The following is a 13359-nucleotide window of genomic DNA, read 5'->3' on the forward strand; positions in this document are numbered from 1 at the left end:
ATGTTGCCTAGTATAAATAGAAGTTGTTTCTTCTGTGGGAAGAGCTGTGTTAAGAAATAGCTAACAATCGATTCTGGGTATAGGAATTTGCTTTGTGAAACACTGATAATATACAAATTACAGACATAAAAATTTAATCCATTTTCTGTAACCTAAAATTTTTGCCTATAGCTTTAATCAATGTATTTGAAAAATTTAGTTCTCCTCCAAAATACTTCAGTTAAAAGGGTCAATTAAAAAGGTCAAGCATCACTAACTTATACTAAAGACATCCGAAAATGGGCTAAGAAATGCTTTCCAAAAAACCAAGTTCAACCCTTACATAAATATATGTAAGAGACAAGAAGGAGAAAATTCTGGAGGTTTAAGCTGTTTTAAATTATTAAAGGAAAATCTATTTCTTAAATGCCAACAATATGCTAACAGAGGCTTCTGCTAAATTAGAAATTACAGTTGACTAAATATGGGGTCGGTACTGTTGGTAATATTTTTAAAAAATCCTCTCACTTGTATTTACTGAGTATCCACTTTCTTTCTTTCTTTAACTTTTTTGTTTTTATTTTTTGGCTGCACCATGTGGCATGTTGGGCCTTAGTTCCCCGACCAGAGATCGAACCCACACCCCCTGCATTGGAAGCATGGCATCTTAACCACTGCACCACCAGGTAAGTTCCAAGAATCCACTTTCTACAGACATTTTGGGGCATCCTTGCCAGGACGCTTATTAGGACATTTTCTTTTCCTGGAAAAATGGTATCAATTCCACTTGGACCTCCAGGTGTATGGTATTTTACTTGTAATTTCTAGGGGGAAATAGACATTTTAAATTGCAGTGACAGCTACAGGAATTAGCTTTGGGGATGATGACAAGCTGAGTATTGGCTCTCCACAGAAACTTTCAAGTTGAATACTTTGGGCTATAATTTAAGATAGTTCATTTAAAGGGGTAAATTGGAGATCTCAAAGTAAAATCACTGTTGCTACCAGTTCTTACCTTTATTATAAAAGTAACTAAGTATTTTATAAGCAAGAAGAAATTCCATTCCGCAAGCCATCCTAATCAGCTCCGTTAACATACAAAAATTTTTCCATTATGAATATAATCTTTGTAAGAGCACGGAGTGTATTATACATCACTATAATTTGCACATGAGTGCTCAGTATTTGTTAACTTCGATTTTTTTTTTTTTGCTAGATTTCTATTTTAATTTTAGTAGCCAAGCATTTCTTAAACAAAGTATTACCTGGGTTTTTGGTTGTTTTTTTTCAATAACTCTGAATAATCGTTTTGCTTCTACCCTTACCTCTCTACAGTCTACTTTTACAGAGTAGCCAGTGACTTCTTTTACATCCTAAACCACAGCATGTCAAATCTCTGATTAAAACTTTCCAACAGCTTCCTATACTACTCAAATTATTCAGCCAGCCAGGCTCCTCCATCCATGGAGATTCACCAGGCAAGAATACTGAAATGGGTTGCCATTTCCTCCTCCAGGGGATCTTCCACACCCAGGGATTGAATCCATGTCTCCTGCACTGGCTGGCGGATTTTTTTTTACCACCGAGCCACCTAGGAATCCCATATTACTCAGAATAAAAGCCTAAATCCTTGTTACAGCCTGCATGGACATGGACCTCTGTCCCCTAGTACTGTCCCTCTGTAAGTTTATTTCCTATCACTTGCCTCCTCCTTCACTTCACTCTAACTGAAGCAGCCTTACTATTCCTTAAACATGCCAACGACCTTTGAACTTCTCATTGCACTTGATGCTTAGAATGTTCTTCCCCAAATACACAAACAACATACTCCCTTAATTCCTTTAGATATCTGTTCAAATATCCTTATCAGAAAGGCTTTTCTTGATTATCTTTCATAAAACATCAATATCCTAACACTTTAACTACTACTCTTTATTTCCCTGACCTTACTTTTACTTTTTTCCAAAGCACTTATAGCCTCATGAAGTACTGTATTCTCATTTATTGCCTAACTTTTCATACTAGAATGCAAACTTCATAATGGTATGGAATTATGATATTTTGCTAACTGTTGTATCTCCAGTGCCTGTAACACAACAAAACTAGGCATGTAGGAGGGGATCAATAAATATCTGATGAGTGAATTAATAAGAACATGGTCAATATAATAATTTCTCATTTAACCAGTTCATATCCACTTGTATATGGATTCCTGACCATTCAGTGATATTAAAGTCCTACTGTGTTAGGGATATAAAGCACAAAAGGATAAATTAGGGGTAAGGTTAAATATGAAAGCAGCAGAATGGTGTAGGGTTAAGAGCACAGATAATAGACCTGGGTTCAAATTCTAGCTTCAGCTATAATCTTAAGCAAGTCACTTACCCTCTAAAACTTTGGTTTCCTCTCAGTGAGATGGATATACCTATCTACTTGACAGGGATACTGTGAGAATAAGTGAGATCAACACTTGGTATATTAAGTGGTTCTAACACATAGTAGCTGGGTAATTTGGAAAAAACTGTATAATTTCTGTGTCTCAGATCTTCTAAAATCAGGACAACAATAGCAGCAGACTTAGAGCACTGTTACATGGATTCATTCTTGTATTCAACAAAAATCTAAGCATTTATATACTGTATGTAAAGTACTTGGTAAGAAGACAACAAAGAAATGTTTTAAACTTAGTATTTATGATTTATGACAAGTATTTATACAATGTGTACTAGGCAGTCTTGTACTGTATGTTAACTGCTCTTCTTTCTTGGAGTATCATCTGCCTTTTATGTATCTAAATCAAGTATGTTCCTTTTTTTTGGGGGGGGCTGAGCCATACAGCATGTGGGATCTTAGTTCCCTGACCAGGGACTGAACCCATGTCCACTGCACTGCAAGTGCAGAGTCTTAATCACTGCACCATCAGGAAGTTCTCAAATATACTTCTCAAGGATTTAACTTTTTTCACAGCATTAAAATAATTATTTATTTATTTGGCTGCACCAGGTCTTAGTTGTGGCACACAGGATCTAGTCCCCAGACAGGGATCGAACTTGAGAGCCCTGTGTTGGCAGCATGGAGTCTTAGCTACTGGACCACCAAGGAAGTCCCTTTTGCGGCATTTATAAACAAAGTCTTCCTTGATCATCCTATCTGAATATGATCTTATTCATGTGTCACTATTCATTTCACATCTCAATAATATCTTACTATCATGTAGCATTTGCATCTTTTATCATATACTACCTACCTTTCACTACACAGATTTCATGAGAACGTGATTCTTTTCCTCAGCTATAAATGTTTTGAAGCCAAGAACTTTATATTCTCTGAAGAACCAACAGTGGTAATACACTGTAGGCACTTGATACTTGTGGAATAAGGTATGTGATAAATTACAAGATTAAGATCTGCTATGAGTCAAGAACTATGGTGAACATGGGATATGGTGGTGTGGCAGAGACACCATCCCTACCAATGCTTAAAGTAAGTATGTCTTCTCAGCACATATAAAACAATTTTTTTCATATACACATGCAACTCCACTATGAACAGCACACAAGTTTTCACTGAGTTGTTAGTGCTGATGCCCATCAGTTATCATTAATTTCCCAAAAAGTCCTCCTCTCTCTTTCAAACAAATCTTTTTCTTCTGATAAGTATTGATGATTTTAGAAGAGAAAGATCAAGGAGTGTTTCAGTTCATTTTCCAGTAATGCAAAATTACATAATATAGCAAGAAGGGTAACACCCACACACTGAATACTTTACTAAAATAATGAATTAATCATCAGATGAAAAATGAGGTAGAACCTTAAATATTACCTTGTCATTACCATTTCCTTCAGCAATTTTAATATGAGACCACTTTCACAAAGAAAACAATATTACTGTTTTTTAAGAACAAATTTAGAAAAATAAAGGATAAATTTTTCTTACGCTGTTTCCATGACGATTTTAGAGTTAAGTGCTTAAACCAAAGAGTAAAAGGTTTTAAGCCAAGACCATTTTTAAATAAGAAGAATAAGTAGCAATAATGAGTAGGAATAAATTATTTTAAGCCAAAGCTCTCAGGCACTAAGACCCAATTACTTGAACCATGGTTAGACATTAAATGATGCATTAGTGAAATCTCTCCTAGAATTGTTTAAAAAGGAAAACAAGCAATAGAGAAAGCCTATTTTAAGCTTTTATTATATGTATTATAAGCCAGTACATGAGGGAGTGGGGAGGAATCCAATTAGCAGAAAAAACTAAAAACACATCTCTGTATATGTAAAGTACAACTAGATGGTACCTTTAGTACTGATAAACATGTCTTATATACAGAATGACTTCTGTCTACCTTCGGTGAAAAGGCATGATTTTGTCAAATAAAATGAGTACAATGCACAATCATCAAAAGGAACTCTGTTTTACAAACACATGGCTGAATAAAACACACACAATGGTTACTGAACAGCTCACAAGAGTGTGATTCCCAATGTGTTCCATGGTAGTGACTGGACTGTAAAATTTACCTAGTAAATTTTTGAATACCAGCACCATTTCTAAATTGTTACTGACCTACAACAAAAACTCCGAAGGAATTTGACATTATTTCTTCAAAATCACTTCTTTTGATATGTTACTCACTGACCAAATAATTTACTTCAAAGATCTACTGATATTGATCTTAGATAAGCAACAACATACAGAATCCAGGAGTAAACTAACCTTCAATATTAAATAAGACTAAGTATGTACATGCTAAATAGTCTCAGCTATTTCATTTATCAGATATTTTAATTTTTACCCCAGTTCAAGATAGACTCCACTTTTGGTAACAGCACAGCAGCTTGTATAGGACTAATACTCTTGCAGATAGCAATTATTAACTCTGAACAACTATTTGAAGACTTTCAAGAGTAACAAGAGGACAAGAGGACATACAAACTAGGAGTAATTCAATCCTGGGAAAAACGGAACCCACACTCAATGGGTGAGAGTCATGCTTATTAACAGGTTTTCCCAAGAGCCAATCCTAGCTTGTACAATAAAGGGTGGCTAGAACTCAAGCAAAAACTAGAGTTTTACATGTTTGAGGTGTCAACTGACTACCAGGATGGCCATACTGATGAAGGAAATAACAAAAAGGAGGGAGCCAAGAGGAGGGGCCCTAAAATCAACACATAAAATTCCTACAAACCCTCAGTTAACTCCTTAGTGGTACATATGTAGGAGAAGCTCTAAGGAGTCACCATGTAGGTGACTTCAAGGAACTACTTGAAAGCAAAAGCTAGAAAGAATGCTGAAAGAAATGAGCAGAGATTTCAGCTACCACCTGCATCAGGGATATAGTTTAGAGTTTGAATCTCACCAAAATAGAAAAGCTTGCTAAACATCTCAGGCTTTCTACAGGTCCACCCAAACAATGCATAATATCAAACTATACAAATTCATGATCATCAGCCAGCAATATAACAACCTGCCACAATACAATCCCAAATTTTAGAGAAAAATACAGAAACCAGAATCTCTGTGTATATACTATGCCAAGCATACAATAAAAAATTACTAGATACATGAAACAGAAAAGAAAAATCTACCTAGAGTCAAGAGAAAAAGCAAACAGCCAACAGAAATAGGCTCTTAGCTGACCCAAACGTTGGAATTTGTTGCTGTTTAGTCACTCAGTCGTGTCCGACTCTTTTGAGACGCCACAGACTGTAGCCCGCCAGGATCTTCTGTCCACAGGATTTCCCAGGCAAGAATACTGGAGTGGGTTGCCATTTCCTTCTCCAGCGGATCTTTCTGACACATGGATTGAACTTGCATCTCCTGTACTGCAGGTAGATGCTTTACTGCTGAGCCATCAGATACTTCCCATGGTGGAATTAGCAGACAAGAACTTCAAAGCAATTACTCAAATATGTTTAAGAACTTAAAGGTAACAATGGCCATAATGATTGAACAGATGGGGAATTCTGACAAAGAAATGGGAATTTTAAGAAATAAAAAAAATTTAGGACTGAATTAAAATATCTGAAATAATAAATTCACTGGATGGATTTCCTAACAGTTTAGATATGGCAGAAAAAGGATCAGTGAACTTTAAGACACTTCAATAATAATATATAATCTGAAAAGAAAGGAAAATAAGATCATAAAAACAATGAGTAGAAGCCTTAATGACTAGCAGGCATGGGATAATATCAAGTCATTTAATAGATGTGCCACTGGAGAAAATGAGAAAATGGGACAGGAAAAATACTTTAAAACAACACATTACAAACAGAGAATGATATAAATTAGAGTTCCCTTCTCATTAAAAACAATGGAAGCCAGAAGACAATAGAAAGGCAACTTTGAAGTAATGGAAGAGAAAAATCTCTTTCCAAAACAAAATTTAAAAACTCGCAAAAACATTCTTCAAAAGGCCTTTTGGCATACGTGAAAGCAGAGAGAATTTATCACTAGGAGACCCCTGAAACAAACAGTAAAGAAAGTTATTTAGGCTAAAGAAAAATATCAGGTGAAACAGATCTGTAAGAAGGAATGAAGAGCACTGGAAATGGTAAATATATAGGTAAATAGGATTATCTTTTTTCTTCTTTTAATTACTGTTTAAAGCAAAAATTTAAATATTTATTGGGCTTCCCTGGTGATCTAGTAGTTAGGAATCTGCCTTGCAATGCAAGGGACACTAGTTAGATCCCTGTGCTGGAAGATCCACAAGCTGCAGAGCAACTAAGCCTGTATGCCACAACTACTGAGCCTGTGCTCTATAGCCCATGAGCCGCAACTACTGAGCCCATGCACTGCAACTACTGAGCCCATGCACCTAGAGCCAGTTCTTCACAAGAGAAGCCACTGCAATGAGAAGCCCATGCACCACAACTAGAGAGTAGCCCCCCATGAGCTGCAACTGAAGAAAGCCCACATGCAGTAGTAAAGATCCACCACAGTCAAAACATAAAAGTAAATCTAAAAAAAAAAAAACCTTTAATATGGAGGTTTATAATATATGTAAATACAAAATATGTGACAACAAGAATACAAAGGACAGGGTGCATAATCTCATATGAAATGGCATAATACTAACTCTAATTTAACCCCTAGAGCAACCACTAAAAAGGTTACGAACAAAAGCTAAGGATCAAAAAGAGGAATTAAAACACAACATAAAAATATTTGATTAAAACAAAAATGACAGAGGGACAGGTAGAAAGCAAAGAGCAAATGGTAGAAATAAACCTAACTACAATTAAATCTAAATAAACCAAACACTCAAATTAAAAGACTGTCACACCAGAGGGAAAAACAAAGATCCAACTGTATAACATCTACAAGAGACCCACTTGACAAAGAAAAAGAGATACCAAGTAAACAGTAAGTAGAGAGCTACTGTGGCCATATTAAGATCAGATAATGGAAAGGAGTATTATTAGAGCTAAAGAGCAATATTTCTCATTATTTTAAAAATTAACACATTAGGAGGATAACAACATTAACATGTATGCATCTAATAACAAAACTTCAACACACATGAAGTAAAAGCTGACAGAAGGAATTCCCTGGTGCTCCGATAGTTAGGACTCCATGCTTTCACTGCTGAGGGCTCGGGTTCAATCCCTGGTTGGGGAACTAAGTTCCCATGAATACAAATATTGTTATAGAAAAATTTAATACCCCATTCTCAGTAATTGACTGAACTACCTACCTCCCAAAATTACTAAGGCTAAGATTTGAACAATGCTATCAATTGTCTTGACCTAATTGATATTATTTATAGAACACTGTACCTGACAACTGCAGACAAGTTTTTCTTTTCCAGGGCACATGGAACATTCATCAACATAGGCCATGTGCCAGGCCATAAAACAAGTCTCAGTGAATTATAAATAACTAAAATGTTATAGAGGATATTCTCTGATCACAGCAGAATTAAATTAGAAGCCATAACAATATCCAGAAATGCCTCAAATATTTGGAAATCAAACAACCTATTTCTATATCTTCCTTAATGTGGTCATTGTGAAAAGTGAACCCGCTCAGTCATTACATTTATCAAAATTCATCTAATTATAAACTCAAGATGTGTACATATCACTATAAATACTTATCTTAATAAACGAATGGAAAAAAGTTCAATATAAGTTTAGCTAAATTAAAACAAATTCAATGTATCTTTATCTAAGTTGCAGTCAAGGTACTGAATGAAGGAAAATTCCCCATGTAACCTAGATTTTTTAAGCTTAAGACACAGTCGAGCACAGTCAATAAATTATTAATCAAGCTCAGTATATTATTCTTTCATTCAATGAACATTTATTGAGTTCAGTCTAATGGGAGGCAGAGCTGACAAAAAAACTTCAATATTAAAAGTGCTACTACAACAAACAGGAAAGGCACTTAATCTACATTTGATTATGTTTAATCTGGGCTTTTAATTACAGATAGCAAACAGGGAGGAAGGAGTGTGTTAGAAAGGACAATCACATACAATGAAAATGTGAGAACACAGTAAACTTCAGGCACTTTAAGATGTATTGTATTGGGATGACCTGGAGGGATGGTACGGGGAGGGAAGTAGGTGGGGGGTTCAGGATGGGGAACACAGGAAGGAAGGATTCATGTTGATGTGTGGCAGAACCAATACAATACTGTTAAAAAAAAAAAAAGATGTATTGTATGGGTATGTGGTGGCCAAAGATTAGAATTGTGATATATGGAGGGGCCAGATCACATATTCTGAACAGGAGAGCATAGCATATTAAGGAGTTTGCTTAAAATTCAGGATAAAATTCACAGATGTAACCTGAGCAGATCTGTATTGTAAAACAATCACTCTGGCAGCAGAATGGAGAGTAAACTAAAGTTGGGCAACGTTGGAGCAGCTATCAGTTAATAAGTTATGGGAGCAAACAAGGCAATAAATCAAGAGAGCTTCTGGGTTTCACTACATTTGTCCTCTTACTTTATGAAGACACATTTGACACTTGGGAGACATGACATTTAATTCCTCATGTTTTGAATTTGGCTTCTACAAAAGATTGAGGAGTTGGAGTGTAGGAGGCCTGTCTTCTGTATCTAACAGGGATTAGGGAATTAATATTTGCTCAAACAATTATCACACTGAATATATTTGATATAATTGACAAACCATCTCTATGGCTTTCTGTGTCTTTTTACAAAGTATGGTTTGCATGAGAAATCCCTTGGTATTCTTATTAAAAATGTAGATTTTAGGATATTAACCTACACTTACTGAATCAATATCTGTAAGTCATGCCTCAGGAACTAGTAGTTTATATAAACTTTCAGGTAACTGATGCACATTAAAATTGAGACCCATTAATCTCTAATCCTAGGGAAATAAACACTGAACTCCAACCACACAAGGTGCACTGTCCAGTCAAGAATTGGGCAATGGTTACTGGGCAGATTTGATAAAGATTTTACTTAGGAAAATTTGAATTTTTCTATACAGCTAACTAGTATCAAAGACTTTAAAAAAAAAAAAATTAGGGTGACTTGTGCAACTAAAAAGATAAACACTTCCATTTAAAAACCACAGGTCATTTAAAAAATTAAGTTTTTAAAAGTGATACTCTAGCTGATTAGTTTTAAGTTCCTTTATAAAACCTAACTCAAGGAACAGATAATCCATAAAAAATAATTTTAAAAAATGGATTATGATTTATTTCTTATCTAAAAGTTAAAATCAGTCAGTAATTTCCACACATGGCAGAAATGCATTCTATATGATGCACTATCTACAGTTAGGGGGGAAGATTTTAAACCTATTACTTAAATGCGCTTATTAACATAAGATTTTAGTTGTTTTTTAATTTTTCATTATTTCATGGGCATGTGAGAACCCCAGGATTCTTTCTTCCGCAACTTAATTATATAAGCTAACAAGGCATAGGTCTTTAAATATTGAAATAAAATTCTAACACACCGTGGTACTCTCTATAAAATAAAACGTAATGGTTTTTATGAGTTAAGAAGCTACAAAAACATTAAAAGGCAGTTCTGTTCCAAAGTTTGAAAATGGAACTTTTAGTCACATTTATATTTAAAAAAATAACAAAATCAGGTCCTAATAGAATAGGGACTTTAGCAAAACCACACATTCAGACATATCATCTAAATAAGGAGAAATAATAAAGTAGCAAATGTGTTTCAAATTCAGGATAAGATTGTTCTGTAAAAAGTCTCTCTTCATTTTCAATGGCTATCAATATCTGTCTGTACGGGTCAGGCTTTTAGAAAAAATTGCATGGCAAGTGATGAAAATGTTCTAAAGCTGAATTATGCTGATGGTTGCACAATGATGTAAATTCACCGAAAATAACTGAATCCTACACTTAAAACAAGTGAATTTTGTGGTACACAAATTATACCTCAAGAAAGCTGTTACTAAACCTATGAGATTACTTAAGGTTGGGACTAGGGGACCACAGCAACCCCTTCTTTAGACATTAACCCAGATCCAAAGATGTCTTGGAGAAGTCCATATTCTAACATATAAGCAACTATTTCACATCCTTATCAAAACATCCGTAATAGAGAAAGGTAGATGAAGCTACCCACTTCTTTGTCTTAATACAGTAACATATGATAATATTACGGCAACTTTTATTACTCAAACTGTTTAATAAATTCCTTATATACTTGCAGGCTCTGAGAATATATAATTTTGATGGGAAAGCAATTTTAGTACAATGTGGTAAGTTCTGTAACAGGGGTTTCACAGGGGTCAAGGATCTGTGAAAGCACACATGAGAGTCATTTATCATTAAGTGATAATACCTGGAGGTATGGTGGAGAATGGGCTTCCCTGGTGGCTCAGATGGTAAAGAATCCACCTGAAATGGGGGACCTGGGTTCGATCCCTGGGTTGGGAAGATCCCCTGGAGGAGGAGATGGCACCCACTCCAGTATTCTTGCCTGGAGAATCCCCATAGACAGAGGAGCCTGGTAAGCTACAGTCCATTGGGTCACAAAGAGTCAGACACAATCAAGCAACTAAGCACAGAACAGCACGGTGGAGAATGTAAGAGAAAATACCTCTAAATATGCTGACATCTAAACTGAAACTTAAAAATATGGGTAGGTATCCGTCAGGAAAGAAGAAAATGAGTATTCTAAGTAAAGAGAACACAGCATGAATGCAGATATGGAGCCATGAAACAGTATACTATGAGGACGAAATTAGTGACAATTCAGTATTACTTACAATGAGAATTTTTCATAAAGCTCTACTTACTCAGTTTCAAGGATTTAATTTTACCCCTTTACTGATAACATACGATTTAAAAAATAATTTATTGGGAGGTAAAGCCTATAAATCTGGGACAGTACTCTATATGATATGCAGACGTGAAGAATTAAGCAGGTAAGTTTTTGGTTACCCCTATCTTTAAGGTAACAACTTGATAAAGTGAGGTCTCCCTATATTTTCCTGCTCTCCAAAACAAGAATAAACACTGTTATAAACACTGTTAATACCAGCAGTTATTAAGGATAAAATAATCAGAATGTATTTTTATAACAAGCAAAATACCAACCCTGAAAGCAAATACTTGTTTTATCATAATCTTCTCATCAAACACTAAAATGAAGAAAATTCACCTTAAAGTAGGGATGCAGTTAGAGTATGGCAGGTTTACAACCCAGCAATCATTTTCTAATCATAATGAAATACTCGTTCTATGAACAATCTGAAAAGTTTGACAAGTCCCTTCTCTCTTTTTCCCAAACTATGCCACATTTAGATTTTTCACTGTTCACTGTAGTTATGTTGCTAATTCATGAGGCTTGCTACTGTCAACTGGAAGAAAATCTTACACTAGAGAATAGAAAACTAATACAATTATTTTAAAATATATTTTTTCAATTTGATAACTTTAACCCACTCATTCTCAAATAACTTACCTGCTTTACATTGTATCCTGCTTTTGCACTAGTTTCAATAAACATAACATTCAGCTCTTTGGCTTTCCTCTCTCCTTCCTCGATTGACACTTGCCTGTAGAAAAATAAAAAAAACAAATTCACCTTTTTGAAAGATGATGATATGAAGATTATAAACAAGGTTCTGAACTTTTCTTAATACGGTGCTGGTTATACAGGTAAGACTAGTTTGAGTAAAAAAACTGCAATATACTTAAAATTTGTGCACTTCTTAAGTCAGAAAGACAAATACCATATGATATCACTTATATATAGGATCTAAAATATGATATAAATGAAACAGACTCACAAACATAAAGAACAAACCTGTGGCTGCTGAGGAAGGGAGGGATGGAGTGAAGTTTGGGGTTAGCAGATTCAAAGTATACAGAGTGGATAAACAAGAACCAGAGGTGTATAGCATAGGGACTTATATTTAATATTTTATGATAAACCATAATGGAAAAGAATATATAAAAAAGAATGCATACATAACTGAATCACTTTGTTATACAGCAGAAATTAGTACAACATTATAAATCAACTACACTTAAAATCTGTGCACTTCCGTATTTTCACCCAACTAAACATTTTTTAAGGGCATTTTTTAAATGATTTGCTTTTACCTGCTGAGCTCACTTTTATTTTTTAAATTTTAAAAACTTTAATAGCTTAATGGGTTGGCCAAAAAGTTCGTTTGGGTCTCCTGTAACAGTCTACAGAAAAACCCAAACAAACTTTTTGGCCAACCCAATATTTTAATATCAGATTATAAAAATTTAGTTTTGTGATTAAAATTTTTTAATGTAAAACAATTTTTAATGGCTAGACATTTATCTATTTTAACCAGTCTCAAAGTATTAAAAATGTATGTTGCTTTCAAATTTTACACTACTGTGAAAATGTTGCTATGGACATCTTTGTGCTTTGAGCACTTTGGATCATTTCTTTAGGTTGGATTTTGTGGATTTCTATAACTGGAACAAGTGAGTTAAAGTCACATATGTTAAAGTTTCTTGATACACAGTATTAATGCTTCTTTTACAGGGAAGCTTCTCAAGATGTCAGCTCTTCAAGAGCAGTATTCTCTCATTTATCTTGGTGTTCCTTGTGCCCAGCAATCATAAAGGTGTTTAATGAATAAGCAACTATTCTAATTAAATGGATCTAAGATGACACCACCCTTATGGCAGAAAGTGAAGAGGAACCAAAAAGCCTCTTGATGAAAGTCAAAGAGGAGAGTGAAAAAGTTGGCTTAAAGCTCAACATTCAGAAAACTAAGATCATGGCATCCGGTCACACGACTTCATAGGAAATAGATGGGGAAACAGTGGAAACAGTGTCAGACTATTTTTGGGGGCTAGATTCCGCTCTCTTCTGATCTACAAGAAGATACTATTCTACAATTTCTCCACCTTCTAAGAGCAAAATCATTCTTTA

The 13359-nt window shown here is 34.8% G+C and overlaps 1 protein-coding gene across 6 annotated transcripts in view; it reads right to left on the reverse strand.

The window, feature by feature from the left end:
- Nucleotides 1–13359, reverse strand: part of RAB6A (RAB6A, member RAS oncogene family) — an 89683-nt gene that overhangs the window by 10580 nt on the left and 65744 nt on the right. For all 6 annotated transcript variants that reach the window (XM_086340735.1, XM_086340737.1, XM_086340732.1 and 3 more), the window contains exon 6: nucleotides 11902–11995. In XM_086340735.1, coding sequence (XP_086196861.1) covers nucleotides 11902–11995 — 94 coding nt within the window. The remainder of the gene's footprint in view (nucleotides 1–11901; nucleotides 11996–13359) is intronic.

This window comes from Bos grunniens, chromosome 15 (genome assembly GCF_055505025.1).
Source record: "Bos grunniens cultivar Pamir isolate PY7600 chromosome 15, Bosgru_T2T1.0, whole genome shotgun sequence".
In the NCBI taxonomy this organism is placed as follows: domain Eukaryota; kingdom Metazoa; phylum Chordata; class Mammalia; order Artiodactyla; family Bovidae; genus Bos; species Bos grunniens.